Genomic DNA, 22,162 nt, shown 5'->3' on the forward strand with positions numbered 1-22,162 from the left:
TACTTACAAAACATCTTGTTCTCTCTTATATTCTCACGGCCTTCCAGTCCTGGATATGCCAGGGACACTCAAAGCACTGCAAGAGCCCAGATGACAATGAAAATTTGATACAAGCCAAAAGAACTGTGTGTGTCACCTGCTTTGGGCCTTTCACAACTGGGTATGGAAATACAGACCATTCCTTATGCTGACTTATGCAAAGCACAACAGACTGCCCACTGCCAGTAACATCACTATTAACCACTTGTTGTCCTTCTGTAGCAATGTGGAACTTTCACAACTTAGAGCATAACTTCTTCACTTTTGTTGATTGCTGTGATTTCATTAAAACAAGAATAAAATCTCCTGAATAGTTATCAAAACCTTAACTACCTACAGTGATATACTGGCAGGGTTATTATTTAACTTAAGAAAGGTGTAATGTTTAATTTATAACAATATTATTTTCTTCAATCCTGAGCATTATGAACAGCAGAACCCAAACCAATACTTATTTCAATACAAAGGTAACAAAAAAAATTATTAGTTTCATAACCCACTATTCCAGTATTTGCATGTCAAATTTATCAGGACATTTCTCCACAATTATAAACTACATTATTTTGGAACTAACGCTGATGGAAAAAGAAAACAGAAGGAAAAAAGAAGTATATGAGGGTCCTAGTGACTTAGTTTAGAAGATAACTGAGGTTAGAGAAAACCAAGAGCCCCCTCTAGGGGTTACTGCGAGTTCTAACATTGGTGGATACTCAGGACAGGTAAGATAAATGGTTTTTAGGGTTTGTATTTTTCAGTTTGAGTTACTCCAATTGGAATTTCACCTTAACGACAATATCAACAGTAAAATGACAACTTTAAAAAAAAAAAAAAATGACGCAAAAAGCTGTATTAGACTTTGGATGAAATCTACTTACAGTACTTCAGCACCAAAACGTGGGCAGTTAGGCTTATACATGTATATACAATTAAATGATATGTCAAAGTCATAAAACGCTTAGTTATTTATAATGAAATCTATACAAAAAAGTTAAAAACATGGTTTTATATACATTTTGGAAAAAAAATGTATTGTCTTGATTACCAGAATGTATTAAAACTGGTTCTCTTGTCCCATCTGAACCCAAACCACTCTCTGTGACTCGTAACTATCACAAAACCCGAATGTATTGCTTCAACAAGCCAAGACTAAGGCTAATTTTGGAAACCTACCATTGTACACCCATTTAAGCTTTTAAACTCCCCAAATTGTCAATCTTAAAAACAGCATGTAAGAGTAAAATATAGATTTTTAAAAGTCTTAGCTCACTTCTAAATTCTCAAGTTCAACTTGGAAAGATGTTGAACTATTTATCCCCAATTTTGAAAAACTGGTTAATAGCAAAATACACCTCCTTCTCCCCGGTTTGTACTAGAATACAACTGCCTGTTTCACAGGAACCTTTTTCAACAACTATTTATTTAAATATAAAATTTAAAGTGAGACAAATCAAATGTTAACTAGAGTAGATGAGCATTTTGTATGCTTATGGCACAAAGAAATGCCTCATCTACCATTACCCTACTTCTTGTAAAGCATGAAAACAAAACTCCACTAGCAAATCCACTTTGCTACTTAGCAGTTTTGCTTATTTCCAGGTATTTACCAGCAATAATTTTTAAAAAATATTTTAAGCTTCTGAAAAAATTTTTAAGTGAGCACAAGTGCAAGAAAGCTAACCAATTCCAAAATTCCTGGGGCTTTTCCAGCACTGTCAGAGACATTTTTTCTCTCACATGCTATTTGAAAATAAAAATATTTATTAAACATTTTCCATTTTTTCAATGGTGTTTTGCTCAACGACCAAAAAGACACAGCAAAATAATGATCCCTTTTCACTTAAAGCTGTTTCAGTATCTGGGCAAGGGCTTCAATAGCACAAGCTGTAGAACTCATTGCAGATTTGTTTCTGAACAGGAGTACATTCCACTGTCACAGGTTTACTAAATCTTGGTACCTACATCTCTTTCTTTTTCCAAAACGATTTTTAAGATGCAGCTTTTGCAATACTGTCTTGTTAAAACATACTGAAGCTTCAAGAGTCCAATGAACAATTCTAATAGGCAAAGTGCTCTAAGACATCACAATAGAAGGGCATCTTGGATGCTCAAAATCCCAAGATATTTTAAAGTGCACTCCAGTGTCCCTATTCCTTAGGATTGTTCAGCAGAACTTTGAGAGGGGCTGGGCTCAGTGCCATCCTCAGTGCTACTGTCCACATCTTGCTCCATTGCTGTCTCCTCATCATCGAGGCGCTGACTGGTGAAGTTGTTGAGCTCCAGGAGCCCGCTGGGTTCCACCACCACATTGGAGCTGGAGTGACAAGGGATGGAATAGTGAGGGATAGTCTGAAAGAAAGAAAATAAATTTAAGTTTAATGAACAATTTTGAAGGAAAAGGCATCTGTGCAAGCACAGGGATTTGTGGAAAAGGGATTATTTGGTTTCCAAGGGCAATTTTTCCCTAACTAAGGCTTCAAAGCACCCTTTTGCAGGACTGGGTTGTGAAAGGTGAAATTTGAATAATCTTGCTCTCCAAGCAGTGATCTTGGCCTTTGATCGTCCCTAAAGGTCTGTGACAGCATAACCAATGCCCATCATCCACCATTCTGCAAACCCAAAGCAGAGATAATATTTTCTTCAGCCTGATCTTTTTCAGACAAGATGTACCAATGAAAGAATTAACCTGAGTTAAAATGACCCACAAGGACCATCGAGTCCAACTCCTGGCCCTGCAAAGGACAGGACAACCCCAAGAATCCCACCAGGCAGTGCACTGTCCAAGCACTCCATGAGGACTATGTTTTTTGCATACAACAGAATTCAAGCTCTGGCCCTGCTCAGAGCTGCAGCTCAGAGGCTGAGGAAAAACAATAGCTATTAATTTCTATTATTATTATGGTTATGATGTTATTTATTTTTACTTATACTTTCATAAGTTAGAAGATAAACCTCTGACTTTATACAACTGAAATTCTGGCCATTATTTGACTTGTGAAACTGCTCATAGCATGCCACAATGATAAATAGTACCAATTTTCAAAAGATACAGGTTTGAAGTAAAACAGAAATCTACCTTTGTCTATTGTCTATAAGGAGGACTAAAAATGAATACAGAACTTGCAATTTCTACAAAAGAGAAGTTAGCTTCAGTAAAGACTTCACAAAATAGCATGAAAAATTTGAAACCTCTGCACACAAATTGTTTCCCACATCAGAAGTATTTTCACTTTAACACAAGTATGATACATATTAAAACAATTTCAATCCACACTACCATTTGTGTGAACATAAGCCAAATCAACTTGTCTACAAAGATTCACATTATACCACTTGGAAGACTTAAATACCTCCTCAGTTGACATTCTGACAACTTATTACATAAACATCTTATTACATAAACATAAACCATCATATTTAAGACAGCAGAATCAATGAAAACATCAAGCATAGCAGTTAGGAAATGATTCAAAGCATTTAGGCTAAAGATCAATAGTAATTTTATCTCAGAGGTGGTCTTATCCTAAGTGAAGTTAAAAAGCTTTCTTCTGATTTCAGAACTTACTTGCTGATTTTTTCCAGTAAGCACAACCCTACCATGTCATTAATTTTATACTCAGAAGCAACTTTAATAGATAAAATATTCTAGCACGTAACTTCGTACTGAGTATTGAGGCAGTTTTAAGCACTGCAAATGAAAGCACTTTGTAAAATGAGATGAGTTTGGTTGTTTTCTTAACAAAAGAAGGAAAACACTGAGGACAGAGTGAATGATACAGTACTGGAGAAACCTGAGCCCAATTAAAAAGAATTACACTTCAATGTAGCAATTGATTACAAGCTAAGAGAGAAACGGAATCAAAACCTGAGGAATAAACCCATAAGCACTCGAACATCATTCAATGGCTATCATTGCATCAGACACGTGTTTGCTCTGCTCAATCTTTGCCTTATTTGCTCAGTCTTCTCTTACCTGGACAACAATTTCTGATGAGCTCTCTTCAGCTTTCTTTTGTGATATATTCTGAATGTGTATAAACTGGTTTGTTGTAGGTATTCCTCGTGCATCGAGTTTCCTCTCTGTTAAAGTAGGACCAACAGCAGGAGGACTTGAGCTGGACTCTGCATGTGTCTGTTGCTGGGGGATGGAAGGTGCCGTCATCCCTACTGCAGCCACCCTCGGGCCCTGGGTACAAGGTGACGACTCTGCTTCACTAGCAGCTTTACTAGTGGACGTGGCCTTGTTTGGGGGATCCACTATCGTGTGTTCTATGTTTGCATCAATCTGAGCTTCCACCATAGACACTCTCAATATATCTCCTACTGATGTCTCCGTGGATGCCTGCATGGGAAATAGGCTGGTAACCAGCAATGCCAGTTTGGGCACAGAACTGCCACCTGCTACCTTTGAAACAAAAGGAGGCTCGTGCCCCTCAAAAGTTATCTCTGTAACAGTGGATCCTTGCATTACAGTTAGATGTTGCACCTGAAAACCAAATTTTTGTTGTGCATATTACAGTTAATATTTTTTTTATTGAAATCCTCATCAATATTTCCAAGGACAGAATGGCACAAACAACATACTTGCTATTAGGAAGACAATTGAAACTCAGTGTTTTAACAAAGGAATTAGCAATGATAGGGCAACAGTTAATTGAAGCCTGGGGAAAAGCAGCTTTTTAGGCTGCTAGATAAGGATTGTAGCAGTATAACACCACAGCAGCCTAATTTTCCTTTGGGATTTACAGCCCCCTAGTATGTTTGCTAGTTTTCACATCTATTCCTGAAAGGGTAAAAAAAAATGGTACTTTTCTGGAGTTAGTTAAAATACATTCTTTCCCATGTTCCTCAGTCTCTGCCTTTTTCCCTCCCAAGGAAAATTAAATTACTCTTGTACATGAAAGGCATATAACTTCAGGAAGATGTGAACTACAAAGGAGGAGGAACAATGGAGAGCCTTAGGAGACTGCAGTGTATTCATCTTTATTTCTACAGAAATAAAAAGTGCTACGGGAATGAAATTACTAATGTGTCATTATCTAAAAATTAAAAGAAAATAACTAGGGACAAATTCCATGCACCAGTGGTGGCTGAAATTAATAAAAACTGTCCAACAAAACACGTTTGTGAGCTCTATGGATTTTTCCCATATAACATGTGCTTCTCTCTCCTAGTGTCAACCTTCTGCTGGGATAATTACTACCAGCGGAATGAGGGATTCTCTCTTGCCAGGACAAAACACTGCTACAGCGACAGGGTCGGTGTTTTACTTTTTTTTTTTTTTTCCTTGAACAGCGATGTGTATTTTGCATGCTATCAATATTCCGTTACCTGGCTTGCTGGCTGTTTCTCTGAAGAGGCAGGTAGCTGCATTTGACTCTGGGGGGGCTGGGGTTGCACGAAGATTTTTTGTGCCGTTGGTGCCTGTTGCAGTTTGGGCAGCTGCTGCGTGGTTTTTACTGCAAGCACCTGTACTACAGTTTGCTGTGGCTGTGCCACTAAGGTAGGGAGTTGCCTTTCTTTGGCCATCATATGGTGTGGGGGGTGCTGTGCATCTGGTTTGGTCTGTGCTTGCTCTTGCTGCAGGGGGGTTAGTTTTTGATGCCTTATGGAAAGTTGGGGCATTTGTGGGAGTTTGTGCTGGATTTGATCAGCCTGCAGGTGGATTGTCTGCTTCTGCTTAGTCTGGAAACACTGCAGAGTTTTCACTTGCAGTTGAGTCTGTTCCAGCTGTGGCTGACTCAGTTTTTGCTGCTTTTGTGCCTGTGGCTGTGTCAGGGCAGATCTGTAAAACAGGCCAGTCTGAGGATCTAAGGTGTCCATCTCTTCCACTTCTCCTTCCTCAGTTCCAAGTTGTTCACTGTGTTTGGTAAACGCAGTGTGACTGCTTAAGGCCTTAAGAAGAAGGAAGAATTTAGAGAAAGTTAGTAAAGAGAAATATAAGAATATACAACCTAGAAATAATTTTTAATGTTTCAAATGGACTACTTTAACTTTTTTTACCATTACTGACTCCCAATTCATGTATAAAAAGATACTCTTATGTGGGTATTTCACAATATATAAGCAATCAAGATCTACTATTATCATGTTAAACTGCGGTACATCTCTATGTGAGAGCATGAGCTTCACAACTAACCCTCAGTGAAATTATGTAGATCTCACTTGTGTCAGACTGAGGCCCCAAGCATCCTAAAGCTGCCTTGCAGGTGGATATGAAGCAGCAGGGAATAGCAGGTGGCTGAGCCAGAAGCTCCTCATTCAAGCCAGAGCCTCTCTGTACAATAAATTTTTATTCTGCCTATTGAAAGCCTAATCATCATCTCTAGGGTTTCTTCCGTATAACTACAGGCTGTCCTATTTCGGGCAGAGATCCTCTTTTCTCTTTCCGTTCTCAAAATTGTATTGCAATTTTTCTTTCTTGGGCATTACACAAACATTTGACTTTTTGAGGGAACAAGTAACCTATGCTTTGTAAACCAAAATGTATACATGAACTAACAAAGGGCGTTAGCAAGATGAAACAGCCTAATCCAACACCTGTAAAAATATACTGCCTGACACGAGTTTATAAGCCTAACACAGTACTGTTCTGGATTGCAGCTGAAGTTCCCACAAGTCAAAGTACTGCAGAGTTGAGCAGGTCCTGATCAAAGTCGTTCAAGCGGCTTCAGCAAGATTTCACCACAAACTGCACTGCTTGTTTGAATTGTTTGGAATCCCCACAGTCCTGATCTAAATATGATCTGAGTTTTTGATTCAGAGAAGTCTCCCTATTCACAAACTAAAGACATCAAATGGAAAAGATGCTGTACGCACTGTGTACTGACCAAATTCCATTTCAGCCCTCTTCCCCCTACACTATCACCAACATAACCTAAAGAGGTCAGGCCACTCCAATACTACAACCTCCCTCACCATCAAAACACAATCACAGAATGGTTTGGGTTGGAAAATACCTTAAGGACCATCTAGTCCACCCCTGCCATGGGCAGAGACACCTTCCACTAGACCAGGTTGCTCCAAGTCCTGTCCCACCTGGCCCTGAACACTTCCAGGGATGCAGCATCCACAACTTCCCTAAGCAACCCATGCCAGTGCCTCACTATCCCTACAGTAAAGATTTTATTTCTAATATTTAATCTAAACCTCCTCTCTTTTGGCTTACACTACTGAAGAGATATTAAAATCATTGATTTGCCTGCATGCTGAATATTTTTGGTGGCAGCACATGATACATGCATTCAGAATAAGCCCTGGTCCTACGCAATTTATATGGCCTACTGCTGTTTACAGACTGCTGGGAAAAGAAAGGATCCAACCTGCTGCATGATATGGGTAATGGCGCCAGTGGAGGATGCAGGAATAGATTTCACCACAACAGAAGTCTGCGTTGCTGTCTGCGACTGAGCCACGTGCTGCAGCAGCGTCCTCTGGGGCTGAGATGACTGGTGGGGCTGGGACCGATGACTGACTGAAAGTAAAGAGGTCAGTGGCACTTCTCCAGAACTAACTGCAGGAACTTAAGACTGTCTGCTTTGCAGTTAAGCTTCAAATGAAAGCACACATGAGTGAAAAAATCTAAGTATGGAAAAATGTCTTTCACTGTGTGCTAGTGTTAATTATTAAATGTTAATGGATAGAGCTATTCTGAGAAACCTCTTGAAGTAGCAACTCGGGGGTTCTGCTTTTGTCTCTGTTTCCTAAGTAACCACACTTGGTCCAAACCTCCTCTGGCCACCCTTTCCTAATACACCAATTCTGCTAGCAGAGTTCATACTTGATGTTTAGCTCTGAGTTCTTTATACAGCACTGGACTATTGCTGCAGAACACAAGCTATTCTGTGGTTTTTACACGGTTAAAAGCGCCTCCACAATTGACAGCAATTAAGAGCTGCAAGCCTTGCTCACCGGGTTTCTACCACTGATAAACTGCACACAATACTCCCCAGAGTATAAGCTAAATTTGAAAGATTAGCAGACAGAATGTTTGGCTATTATTAAAGCCGGTGAGGCTGATCAGAAAAGATAGATCAAAAAATGGAGACCTTGTATGTGTCTATATCACTTCTGAGAACAGATCTAGCTTGAGTTACAGAGCTATAGTGATAGGCCAGTAATTAAACAGTGGATTGACAGAAAAATCATGTGCTGCTGAGAAAAAAGAACAAAAAACCCATTCTATATTCCAGTCACTGATAAGATAGGAATCCAAATCACTTTATGCCCGTCCATACTAATAAGCAAATATTTGTGCAACCTAATTTCTTAGTTACAAAGTATTTAATCACTGAAGGAGAACAAGCAAAGTTTAAACTCAGTTGTAATATAACTTAAAATTAAAAGGTCTTAGTGACCTTTCTGAAGGTTTAAAGAAAGGTCAAATTTTGAACAAATACGGTAGTTTTACTTTCTCACTCCAAGAAAGTTGGTTTATATCAATACTGGCCTGCATGCTGTGCCAGATTTATCCTCGATATCTCCCAACAATTCCTAGACAATTGAAAATTTAATTTAAAAATAAAGTTTCTAACCTATATGGTTGTGTAGATATTCTTCCGAATGTGAACCAATACAGTGCTGTCTTCCTGAGTCTGCAGACAGACAAAAAATGGTGACACTAAGATGTGTGAATTGCTCCCTTCACCTCAAGAGGAAGCACATGCTGAATCCCAGCTCCCAAATCCTCTGGTCTAGGCCCATGCAGGACATTTCACAACAGATTATAGATTCTTTATTATCCTACTACAGAATTTTTAGCAGAAAATATAGCTATGTGGGTTACTGATAAATGCAGAGAAGCAAAAATTAAATCAAAAAGAAACTCAATTACTTGCATTTCTTGGCAATATCCAGAGAAACTGGGGGAAGGGACAAAAATCTAAGTGCAAAATAACCAGTTTAGTGTTGCAGCAGAATCTGCTGCTGCCAACCCATAGGAACCTGCACTTCTCTGGTATATTCCTGCATTTCAAATCAATGTTTACAGGAATCCTAATATTAAAAATAGTATCCCCATATCTTCAGGAAATTTTTAGCCATTGTACTTTGTGCGGCTTCTAAGCTTCAGAAAAGTACTGAAGTCTACAAAGACACTGACTAATTCTCCATCCTCCCTGCAAAAGGCCCTCTTATAAATCAACTTTCACAACAAGAACCATCAAAAACTGGAACCTTAAAGAGAAGCTCAATGCACAATATCTGTGTCAGTAAAGATATCTAACTGCTAACTGGAAACCACTTTAACACCATATATTATACTTTAGCGTTTGTTTTAAAGGAGATCCAAGGGAGCATAATTCAAACATTTGAAACTGAAGCCAAACACAGTAAGTGCTACTTAAAGGAATAACAGTAACATCCCCCCAGCTCCAGTTTCACACAACTTAAATTCATGCATTCAAGGGACGGGAGCAAGGGGAAGAGGTACAGAACAAAATGAAAATATCTGATTAGACATTTAGCACTAAAATCACTGGAGCTACAGATATGTAGTAATACAGTTTAATACTATTAAGTTTTATTTCTCTTTTCCAATGTAGACTTTCAACATGTTTTTGCTTTCATCTTCCAAATAATATAGAGACCAGCAGTGTGGGTTTAAGAAATTAAAACGGAAAACAGGCCATCTGATCTTTCATGTATGGATGGGAAGTGACTCACACCTAGTGTTCTGGGGTAGGAGGGAACTTTGGAGAGACAAGAGAAAGGACTTGCACAAAATGGATGTCCAAATAGGAGAAGTCAAGAATTTAAAGAGATGAATTTGAGTAACATATATTTTAAAAGTGCATATTTATTAGTTCAAAGCTTTCTAGCAAATGAAGAAACTGGGGCTACATTAGCAGGCTAAATGCATACCTGGCTTTAACTCGTGACTAAATGGATTTTAACAAACTCAATGTCTGGCTCCTTTCAGTATATACAAAGCCTAGGCTATGGTTTCTGTAGCTTCATTTTCTGCTTTCTCTTTACTGGATGTTTTCCTTTAAGGATGGTCTGTCTTCTACATCCAGGGAACAGAAAATCTGCTCAAGTGGGCTATCCTGAAGCAACCACCCTTTGTTTCAGTTAGAAACATTTTCCCTTATGCCCCAGCAAGGCAGATGCAATCTCTGTCCCCTGCACAGGGTCTCTCTCAGGAGTGGAAGAAAAGACTCGTTTCCTGTACAGAAAATTTGCAAAATTTATTTGCAAAATACAGCAAAAACACAAAAGTGAAACCTATTGCAAGAAAACTTCAAAATTAAGTCCTCAGACTTCAACTGCAAAGCCACCCTCACACTACCTTAGCCACTTACCAGTTGTGATATATTCAGCTACTAGTTCTGACTCTACAACAGCAATTGAAGGACTTTCTGGAGAATGCCTCTTTTCTTGAGTCATCTGGATTGGAACAGCCATTTGGCTCAAGTCAATGGTAGGCTGCCTTGGCTTTGATTCCAACTTTTCCTTCACTGCTTTAGAAGAAAAGCAAAGCATAAAATCAACCTCTAATACATAAACCTTCATAATAAAATAAACCTACAATATAAATGTACCAGTTTAATTAAATATAATGAACAGTATAGAATAAATGCAAACGAACTGATACAGGATAAAAACGAAGGAATCAAGTTGATTCAAGGTAAGTGCTTTTCAATTACAAAATTTAGTACAAAAGCCTGCTTAAGCAAAAAATAACCTCTGAAGTTATCCTAAACAATTTCAGACCTGTTGTCTGCTGAAGTTCCAGCAAAGCTTTTATTGTGGAAGTAGCTGACTGAGATTCACTGGATACATCTTGGTAAATTATCGTAGGATTTGTGTCCACAGCAATTTCATGTTCAGACCAATCTTGACTTCTTGAAGCAATCACATGGACTACAGGCTGCGAATCTGTTTGCAAAAAAAAAAACAAAACAAAACAAAGGCACATCATAGAATTATGGAATGGTCTGGGTTGGAAGAAACCTTAAAGCTCATCTCATTCCAGTCCCCTGCCAGGGGCAGGGACAGCTTCCACTAGAGCAGGCTGCTGTCTGACCTGGCCTTGGACACTTCCAGGGATGGGGCAGCCACAGCTTCTCTGGGCAACCTGTGCCAGTTCAAGTCATCATAGAACCATTCTGGGCTGGAGGGCTCTCATGCAACCTCTTGCTTTAAAGCAGGGTGACAGTTCAAAATTATACCAAATTACTCATTACTTCTTAGTTTTGAGCATTGTCAAGGATGCATACTGTCATTCTGCAGCACTTTAGTTTCTATTTCAATTGATTCTTGAAGTAAAACACTGTTGATGTTATGAACAGTTTCTAGCCAAAAACCAGTAGTTTTTTGTAAAAGATTTTGTTTGAAAAATCAAAGTTCAGCAGGTTTTTTTTTGTATGTTGAATTTGCCTTGGATTGAACTATTTTTCCAAAAGGTTTTAGCAGTTCAAGTGATCAGCATGTATTTAGCATTCTGAACTAACAAAATCTAAATTTTGGTAAGTTGGTTCAATCTTCAGAACTTTTTAAAAACTTACTTAAATGGCCATATAGCCCAACAGTTACAAAATTAAATAGAAAAGGTAGAAAGGTTTCACAGAGACACTTGCTGTAGTGATACATATCACGGTCACTCCCGAACATAGCCTGGATTCGGTTTATGCCTTATTATTTATGCTCCTCTTACACACAAAGAGCTGCATCAGTATCATGGCTTGAAGCCAGGGCACAATTCCCATCAGGACTCCATGTCTGATATACATCCTGATGCACATACATGTGTATAAAAGGACCAAGATTTGAGTTGGTCCCATGGCAGCTTCCAGACATGCAGCAGAGAGACGCTTGTACACACTCTGGAAAGACAGTGGCAGAGCATGGAGTGCCAAAATAACCTCCAGAACTTGCTGCCCTGCCTACCTCTGGCAGACTCTCCAGGAAGAGAGAACAGGTTGCATTTTAACAGCAAGTTGGAGCCCAGTAAGACACCTTTAATCACCACTTTTCAGCATTAATGACAGCATATATTAAGTAGCCCAAAAGAAACAAAAATATAAAAGTAAGGGAACAATGGTGCTTCACTGCAAACAGATGGGGTGAAACCTATGCTAAAAGGAGAAACACAGAGCTCTCTGGGGCAAGCTGGCATGCTTGGAAGACATACATTATGTGACACCAACACAGACCTTGAGAGCTCTGGGAAGACTCTGTAGAAGAAGAGCTACTGTCAGTGTAGGTTTGTGGTTCTTCTTTCACTTCTGGGAGAGATGAGTTTCCTGTCTCTGCTACCCTTGAAGCCTGCTGTAACGTTTCAGTCACCAGCTGTCTGGTTTGTTCACTCACAACTGTTGCTTGAAATGTCACTGGCTTTGGTTTTATGAGGACCTAATCAGAAAGGTAAATTTTGTTTATAGTAAAAGCACTCCAGAGAACAGATCTGAGCAATCAAAACACAGGGTGCCACTCAGATCTATGTACACCACCTACGTAATATTAATATTTTACTTAGAAAGTCTACCTCTAAATTCAGCAACTTTGATTATTAAACCACAAAGTCCAAGTAAATGCCAATGCACAAGAATGTACTTCCCACTCAGTAATTTGAGGTGTTTAACACAATAAACCACTAAACAGTTATTTTTCAGGACTAGATAAAACTAGTGTGATAAGAGAAAGCTACACAAGTGAGCTGGAACATGCACTGCACTGATAAGGAGAAGCACTTCCACAATAAATGCAGTTTTGAACAATCAAAACACACAAAATGTTACATCTGATAAAAACTTAGTTCTTTCAAATACTAAGTGCAGCCAGAGAAAAAGCTGAAACTGAAAGCATCCAGAAATAAGCCAGATTCTCTGTATACGGCCCTACCAACTACACAAGATTGCAGGGACAGCCAGAACAGGTATTAAGCAGAAAATAAACTTTAATAAAACCTCAGATTTGATGGATGACATATGTCCAGACTCTGCATCTTTATTTCTCATGGTCTAACCATTAGCTGCAAGATGTAAACAAGTATCTGGAGCCATGGCCAGACAGTTTCAGCGACAGAAAAGGCTTAAAAGATCCTTTTGACTTGTTCTAGGCCTTCAGAAAAAGCTAACAGATGCAGATACTGTGCTTGAGAAATCAAGATCGAGGCCACCTCATTACACCACTAAATCTCATTCCCCACAGATATATATTAAACCTGGAACAAATGAGGAAACACATTGAAAAATTATTTACTTCCAATTAAAATTTAGGGGTACATTCCAAGACAGAAAGGGGTCCTCACTGTACCTGTGTTTTCCCTTGCTGACCATAAACAATTTTAGTTGGGATGATTTTGGTGGCTGGCTGGACCGTGGACCCTATTCCTTTTGGCTGTGTAACAATCATTTTTGTGATAGGTCTTGTGGCAGTGATGATAGCAGGTTTTGCTCCTGCTGGCACTGCCTGAATAGTTTTTTCCCCCTGTAGAGAAGTCAAAATTTACAAGTTAACTTAATGGAATTGTTCAGTGAGACCCGATTTTCAAAAAAAAAAAAATACCGTTATATGTGAGTATGTGTACCGTGAAATAAATCTGCTACAACTACATTTATTTGAAACAAAATACATTAGATGACCAAGAAGAAAAGAATTTACGGTTTTGAATGGAAAAAGTTACCAAAATCCACTTTTCCATTACCTTACCTTTTGAGCAGCCCTGAAGGGGTGAATAAAAATAAGTAACTAAAAGACGAAGTTTTTAACATTGGAACTTTCTTCAAATCCTCCACAAACGCTTTTTTAAGACCACCAATTTCTATTAACACTAACTTTGGCAAGACATCTGCAAAACTTGAACTGAGTTTCTAAAACTAAATTATCTAAATATAGATTTTTGCATTGTCTTTAGGACCAAGACATCAATTATGTATGGACTTTTTTTTCAACTAAAAGTTCACTGCATCAAAAATGCAGATTCACAGCTGTTTCACAGGAATCATTTGACTATAGTGTTTATATATGACTAGACTCTTGATAGCTTAAGAAAAGCAAAGACATTGAGCATGCTTTTCTAAAACGCTTCACAGTAACAAAACAAGTGAGCAACTACATTAGTAGCCTGCTCCTACCAATATCCATGAAATAGCTGGAAATCCTTCAAACCATACTAGTTTCAAAAATACCACCTAATTTCGGTAGCTACTATCGTATAACATCATAACATTTCCACCTGTCTGGAAATAGACCTTTAATTCTAAATCTAGGGAAGTTTAAAACCTAAAACAAAAATTATAAAAGATGTTTAAAAACCCTTCTTGAGGGGTTCTTGAGTTCTGTTACTCAAGAAGCCTTTTGAATTTTACAGGACTAAGGCATTAAATCTCACAGTTTTATCTAGGAACATTGATGACTTTTATTTACTAGTACTTATAGATAAGCTCAGTTGATGCTGGAAACTTGATTTTATTCTTAGGTATAGCTCAGGTTATCCAAAAAATAATTCACCACTATGCAATACCCAGGGCACACGATATCACAATGTTACACACCACATTAATTGAAAATGATTCCCCTACTGTGAAGACACAGTTTATTTCTGCCCTTTATACCCAAAAGGAAAATGGCTGGAGCAAACAGGCTAAGATTCTAGTAATTTTCATCTACTTAATTGCTTCAGGAATACAAAATTATTATCCATGGAAAAAAAAGCAAATTCTATAGTTCATACTTCCCTGTAGCTTTGAAAACATCCCCAGTTTGCTTTGAGCATGGAATCATATTCTGCAAACTACAGCCAGTTTTCAAACACCCTGACATCAAAGCATGCAGGATCTGTTAAGGAGCTCATGCACAGTTTCCTTTAATTGAGCCTTTAGTAGAATGAATGCAGCAGCCACCACACAGCTTGCCACTAGGTTCTCCATTTGAGACTTGAAATAATTACTTACCCCAGCATTCAACAGTGTTGTGACAACATTTTTGCCTGGAAGCCCTTGAATTGTAGTTCCTTTTCCAGTAGTTTTTTGCACAACAATCACATTGGGTTTTGATGTCATTGGAATTGTAGTGATTTTGGTTGTAGTTCCTAAATTTTTGTGGGAAAAGAAAAAATGCACGATTTATCACATTTTGCATATTTCCTTTCACCACAGAAGTTGGTAAGCTATAGAGGAATCACTGTATTTAAATCTGACAGCACATCAAGAAACCAGCAGCATCTGGAATTCATGTCACCCAACTCAGCATGGAAAGATTACATGCCAACTGGACAAATCTTTCATCTAAAACAGGCAAAACCTGTAAAAACAGGTGTGCCCAGGAGAACATAATGTATTCTATATTAGGACAGGCAATCCCTTCTCACAAGTTACAGAGCAGACTAACACAGCTTTCTCAGGCAAACATGTAGAACTTTTCAAAGGCTGGAGTTAGGGTGGGGTAAGGACACCACTAAACTCAAGGTCCTATTTGCACAGACAAATGCTCTTCTACAGATGACCTCGGTAGAAGAATCTACATACCAAGAATGTATCTCCAGTCAAGAGAAACACCAGCTCTTTCTGTTGTAATGTAAGTGATGAGTAGTGGATTGAAAGAAGGAAAAAAGAAAAACATGCTATTGTTTCACAACAAGTCCATAAAAGATTAGTTTAGAAGTGTGGTGGGGTTTTTTTTGTGGTTTTGGTTTGTTGTTTTGGGGTTTGGTTTTTTTTTGAGGGGGGAGTTGTGATGTTTTTGTTTTGGGTTTTTTTTGGTTGGTTGGTTTCTTTTGTTGTTGTTGTTGTTTTTAAGAGTTGGCTTGGCTATTTCTGTTAGTATTTAATTAGCTCCATCCCCTTTATCAGGTTTTAGTTACCTGCAGTGACAAGTAATTCTGGTCAGCCTTCCACAGTCCACAAGAGTACATACACTGGAATCAGTCATCAGTGCTATCACACTGCCATTGCAGTAGTACTCAGACAGCTTTTTATCAACAATTTCCCCTTTCCCCAGAGGAAAGCATCATTCAGTCACAATAGAGCTGCAAACCCAAGGATTCCCTTTACTACCTTCTACCCATTAGTCATGCCTGTAGATACTTCACAACCTATTTCAGATTAGCAATTCTACTAATTCTGGAAAGGGAAGATATGCTGACAAGATTATGATTTATTTAATCCTACTGACTTCACAGGCATTTAAAGACTGCTCCCTTAGCAAAAAGAATTAAGTAAACAGAAGAAAAAAAGCAGGCATGATTTCCAAACTTGTGTTCTTTCAAGACAATCATTATTATCCTCATCAGGATCACTCACAGGTTTCTCCACATGAGCTGCTGCTCAGGAGAATACTTCCACTTGTGTACAATTCATTACAAGACCTAGAAATTGTCTTAACAATTCACCATACCCACAACAAGCTAAAAAAAGGTTATTTGTTGCTGAAGAAGATGCTGTATCATCACTAACTAATTTTGTGGAAATCAAAACCTACAAAACTGCTCCACCAGATTACAGCCCAAGAGTGCATTTACTGGATAGCTTGTGCAGCACCTTTTGGTGACTGGAGCTGGCTGGTGCCATGTCAGGTCTTTGCTGAACAAAGTTAAAGTCCTAAACATATACTAAGAAATTGTCACTGGTGCTGGTCCCAAAGAGATCCCATCTTTAGAGATGATGGAACTACTGAGCGTTTTGGATTGGAAGGGACCTTGAAGCTCATGCAGTTCCACCCCTGTCACAGGCAAGGACACCTTCCACTAGACCAGGTTGCTCCAAGCCCTGTCCAACGTGGCCTTGAACACTTCCAGGGTTGGGGCAGCCCCAGTTTCTCTGGGCAACCTGTGCCAGTACCCAACCAGCAGGGAGAACCAGGGCTAGTCAGCAGGCTAACAAAGATAAGCAGCATGGCCTGCATAAAACTGGGAGGGAAAGCTTAAGGAAGAACATGGGCTATGGGAAAGACAGGCTGCCACTGCAAATATCCAAATAAGGTGGAGACTGCATAGCTGAATTTCATATACACAGTCCATTTTTATTCTGATTTTTTGGATATGCAGTGGAACAGAGAAGGGCAGCATTGAAACTGTAAAATGCTTTAAATTTGGGCCAATAGTGCTTTCTGATCTTTCTGCCCTCTGTACAATATATAGTCCCCACCTCACATTTCTCTTTCCTCCCAGTTTTCCTCCACATTTGCTGTTTCCTTCTTAAACACAAGAACTACCACAATCCTTAAGAACACTTCACCTTCAAATTTCTACCTATTACCTTCTTCTTCATGGTCAGCTGTTTTTCTTCTGAATTCTCCAATAAAGGTCCTAATAACTATTTGACCATGTAACCCACAGAAGAGCCCAGAACAATTAAAGCAAGCCCAAAGTTACTTTTGAAATAAAAGTCTTAACAGTAACAAAAGCAATCACATGCCTACCAGAAACAATATTACTGCTGATGATCTTCCCTCCTAGAGTAGCCAGTGATTTTGGTACTACAGTAATGATGCTACCACTTGTAGTTTTCACATAAGTAGCAGCCCCTGGAGTTCCAGCCACCCGAGCTCCTAGAGAGGGGCTCACTGTTGGCCGTGTATATGTTGCTTGAGTTCCTGTTTTGAAGAGAGAGAGAATTTACTATTACAACACAATCCCCTAAAAATATTTGTGGAAAAATATGTTAGTTTAGGAAAAAAGTGTCATATTTATTCAAAGATATCCCAGCCTGCAATCTATCACCACTGTTTAAAATTCTTCTAGTATTTTTTAAATCCACAGAGAAATACTAAAGTATATTCTAAATTTAAATTTATATAACAGTCTTCTGAGTATTTTAACAAATGTTCCACGACTGCCTTATTTTAATTCATGTCCTTGTGCATAAGATTGCAATTTCCAATAGATGTGCAGATTCTGCCTATAAGTTTGCCTCTTGTTCCCTTAGATGCCCAGAAGTCAGGCATCTGATGGCACAACCAGAACTCAGCCCTTCCTCTCAGGAATGATACTTCTATATGACAGATTGCTTATAAAGAGAACCACCAATGACTGGTTTAAGTAACATCCTTAGAAAAAAAAGAGAATTTACAATGATGATGCTATTTTATGGACTTAGCATACAGCAGCACAAAAGAAACCTTTCAACATAGTATAAATGCTGTTTTTTTAGAACTAGTCCTTTTCTGAATGGAAGGAGAACTGAGTCCACAAAAGAAACTTGTTCAAAAACAGTAACAGCTACACAAGCACTGAATTATGCTTGTACTGCTACAGATAGTACCCTTAATAGCTAAAGATCACAGAGCAAAGCAGTTTGTTTTGTCAGGAAAGGTGTGTTCACATCCAAGAGATCACAATACAGATTTTAACAACTAAATGAACTGCAAAACTTCTGTTTTTTCTAACGTACTCAAAAATGTATCTGTGGAGTACTTTAGGCTATAAACAGGATATTAATCCTTAATTTATGTTAAAGGCATGAGGAGATGAATCTCAAGTTGCACCAGGGGAGGTTCAGGTACGATATTACAAAAAAATTGCTCGTGGGAAGGGTGGTCAGACATTGGAAAAAGCTGCCCAGGAAAGTGGTGGAATCAACATCCCTGGAAGCATTCAAAAGCCATGAGGACGTGGCACTTGGGACAAGGTTTTTAGTGGTGAACATGGTGGTGCCAGGTTAATGGTCACACTTGATGATCTTAGAGGGCTTTTCCAACAGTAACGATTTTATGGTTCTAATATGGTGCTAAAAAAAAATAAAAAATAAAAAAATCAGGAAATGAAGAGTTTTCTGAAAACTAGGATAAAGCTACCTTTTAAGTTTTCCTCATGCAAGTTTACAATCAGAACAGTCTGTGTTATTATCTATTAGAAACACAAATACAATCAGATGCCCAGAAAAATACTGGGAGCTTAAATTTCAATATACCAGTCTTTTAATAAATTCACTGCAGGACTATGAGCAAGTCACATGTTTTTTGAAGCCCACCTATGCAAAACAGAAATGGTGCTGACCTGTCTGCTTCAGTTAAATCAGTATAAATCACGTAATGCAAGGTACTACAGAAGTGCAAAGTATCTGTATAGGTTGCATGAAAACTTCCTTTAAAATAAAGTGGGAAGGAAAAATGGTATTTTTGTGTACCAATTCAAACAGAGGAATAAAAGAGCACTCAGTGCAAAAATCCTGATCTAGAATAAATAACAACAGGATTGTGAATGTGCCATTGTGGCGAGGTAAGTGCTATTTTTTAAAACCCTAATAAACCATGTTTGATCACCTGTATGTCTGGGTTTACCCTCCCTTCCCTTCTCAGAGCCATAACTTACCAGTGGGAGTAGTGACCAGTTTAGTTGTCATGATAGTCCCATTACTGCTAACCACCATAATGGGTGAATTGCTACTGCTGGGCAAGGTCGCTGTAACTGGTTTGGGAAGGATTTTACTGGGCTGCACCTGTTGAGTGATTATTTTAACACCTAGGAAAGGAGAAAGGTCACTGTTAAAATACAGGCACGATAAGTTACTTTCTGAAATGCTTTTTCAGACCAAGGCCTAGTGGGCAAGTAGCCCAATATTGAGCCCATGTATTCTTGATCATGAAAAAATGATTTAATTTTTGAGGGTTTTGTTTTTGCTTAGTTTTGGTTGAGTTATTTTGTTTGTTTTGCAAATACCAAGAAAGTCATCATCTTTGCCTTTCATGTGCCTGTTTCAGTTCCTAGCTACTTCCACTGTCCATTCCATCACTGATTTGTTGACGTCATTTTTATTTTTCCTGGTCCATGATACAAAAATCAAGAACTTTCCCAGGAGCCAACAGGTTACAACCAAGACTGAATTGGTTCATATACAATGAACCATCTAGAAGCAAAGTAATTTCTCATCAATTCAGTCTGTAAATTCTAATGTGTTATAAACTTAGACAAAATTCACCATCCTGAATAAATTAAAAACATTTCTGCACAAGGAGTATTAGGGACGGTAAGGAAGCAACTGTGACACTGGCTAGGGAAGGTTACTTTAAGTAAACTGCTCTCATTCCCCTTGACTTACAGGTTATCTTAAAGCCACAAAGAAATTTGGCTTAAGCTATGAGTAGAATGATGGATGAGGACACCTTAATACCTCCAGGATTCTGCTCCCCCTCTCTCAATTTTGTGTTGGGGAATGGTAACTCTGTGAGATTCACTTCTTTGTAAACCAGTGGATTCACAACACCTGTTCTAAAGTACATCCAGGAGATGTGCATCTTCTGATCTGTTCCATGGTGAGGTAAATGCATTGCATTGTGGTGGCCAGGTGCCATGGAACACACAGCCTGGATGAATCCCATCTAGATGAAGCACTTACGTTTGTACACAAGTATTCCTAGGTGAAAAATTTTGTCCACTTGAGATGTGGAACATCCTCCAGAGATGTTTTCTTCTCTCTACACTCACTATAAAAGCAGTACAGAGCAAGTAAGCTCCAAACTGAAAGAGAAATTGAAGTATCTGCATCATCCAGACACAAAACTGGATAAAAAGTAAAGTCTCCATGAAAACTGATTTACATCTTCCAGAAAGAATTGGTATCAGATGGTATTTCCAAAGAAACTGCTAACTAAAAAGTACAACGAGCCTAAATTCCTTGTAGAAGACAAGGAAATAAAGCTCATATTACTACTGTTCAGTGGCTGGAAGGTTTTTTTTATGTCTTAATTAGTAGTTATTATTTTTCTTAAGCAATGGTCCTATAATCCAAAAGGAGTTTTTTCAAAGGACAGGATCAGGGCTGTTTATTTTTTCATTCCACGGTCTACTTTAATTGTTTGATCTAAATAGTATGATATAAAATAATTTTACTGTCAGGAATAAAATACTGATTTTAAATTAATATACATAAAAATACTTTGCACTTTTATAGCACTTCTTTGAGAACTGGATAACTTTGCACACTTTATTTTTTACTACTTCTTGCTGAGATAGAAACCGTGTGCTAGAGCAGAGAAAAGCCAAGAAAGAAAGATTACATGACTTGCCCAAAGTCAGCTGAACGAATCAATGTCACAAAAAGAATCCAGTCTGACTGTATTTGTTTTGAGAAGTACCTCGAAAGTACATTTTGATTTCTGGACCAAAGAAAATATTTAAAACATGGAGTAACTTCTTTTTGCAGGTGACAGAGTTGAACAACTCTTCAATCTTCAGAAAACTGGTGTGTTTCAGGTTGCGAATCACATTAATTTTGAAGTTATTTACATACCTCTCACCCTCTAAGATAAAAACATACATAACTAAAGCATGGTCTGTAATACTGGAACCAAACGAGTGAAAGAACCACATTCTTTAATTACTGTTACTTGAAAACATTAAAACATCCCTCACTATACGCTTATATTCGTGTTTAAAGCCAAATCCTGTACTCAAGAAATGATGCCTTCGTGACCACTCCCCCATGCACATTTTGGGACAGAATTCTGTCCTACTTTCCTGAGTTGCAGTCAGACCTCATGAATGTGACCCAAGATCAACTCCAACTACCTGATTCCTGTTTGATCTGAATGGTGGGCTTGATGCCAGCTGGCAACTGAGACTGCTGTGGCTGCTGCTGGGCTACAGAACACGGCACCAGCTGCTGCTGCTGCTGTGGTTGCTGCTGCTGCTGTTGGGCCTGTTGGACTTGGTGCAGCTGCTGTTTGGGAGACTGCTGATGCTGTTTGGGAAATTGTGCTAAGATCTGAGTTGGATTCCCAACCAAACCTTTTGGGGAAGGTAGTCTGGTAGAAGCAACTTTAACTGCTGATGTAGATACACCTGTGAAAGAGTAAAGGGTTTAAGATTCAACAGTGCAATGAAAAAGAAAAATACTAAAATTTCTAAAATAATCTAACATTTCAGTTATCTTTACTACTGAAAAATGCATTGATATATGAGAGGAAATAAAGCTCCCATGTAGCAGAAGTGCTGTTAGGAAGCAACAAAGCTATATTTAGATTTTCAATGCAGCAGCAGAACAGCAACTAATGGAAAGACCACAAACCCAATCTGCACCTTTTGTAATACAAATAATTCAATAATATTTTCAGTATCTCATCATTAAGCTTCAAGCAAAATACCTACAGTTAAAGCATTTTAAAAAATATAGATATATTTATAAATATTTATAACAACCTAGTTTAGTGGGAGATGTTTCTGCCTCTGGCAGGGGGACAGGAAATA

The 22,162-nt window shown here is 38.4% G+C and overlaps 1 protein-coding gene across 14 annotated transcripts in view; it reads right to left on the reverse strand.

The window, feature by feature from the left end:
- Positions 1-768: 768 nt before the first annotated feature.
- EMSY (EMSY transcriptional repressor, BRCA2 interacting) overlaps positions 769-22,162 on the reverse strand; it is a 41,296-nt gene continuing 19,902 nt past the window's right edge. For 5 of the 14 annotated variants that reach the window (XM_088157565.1, XM_088157573.1, XM_088157544.1 and 2 more), the window contains 13 exons: positions 21,485-21,757; positions 19,289-19,438; positions 17,398-17,571; positions 14,934-15,070; positions 13,294-13,467; positions 12,192-12,390; positions 10,750-10,914; positions 10,338-10,496; positions 8,571-8,630; positions 7,359-7,510; positions 5,368-5,931; positions 4,010-4,378; positions 769-2,385 (listed from right to left, as the gene is read on the reverse strand). In XM_088157565.1, the coding sequence (XP_088013691.1) occupies positions 2,191-2,385; positions 4,010-4,378; positions 5,368-5,931; positions 7,359-7,510; positions 8,571-8,630; positions 10,338-10,496; positions 10,750-10,914; positions 12,192-12,390; positions 13,294-13,467; positions 14,934-15,070; positions 17,398-17,571; positions 19,289-19,438; positions 21,485-21,757 (2,771 nt within the window). In that variant the 3' untranslated portion in view covers positions 769-2,190. The remainder of the gene's footprint in view (positions 2,386-4,009; positions 4,379-5,367; positions 5,932-7,358; positions 7,511-8,570; positions 8,631-10,337; positions 10,497-10,749; positions 10,915-12,191; positions 12,391-13,293; positions 13,468-14,933; positions 15,071-17,397; positions 17,572-19,288; positions 19,439-21,484; positions 21,758-22,162) is intronic. The other 9 variants (XM_088157546.1, XM_088157604.1, XM_088157580.1 and 6 more) reach the window with 6 other exon arrangements.

The sequence above is a fragment of the Sturnus vulgaris genome, chromosome 2 (assembly GCF_052056855.1).
Source record: "Sturnus vulgaris isolate bStuVul1 chromosome 2, bStuVul1.hap1, whole genome shotgun sequence".
NCBI classification, from domain to species: Eukaryota; Metazoa; Chordata; class Aves; order Passeriformes; family Sturnidae; genus Sturnus; species Sturnus vulgaris.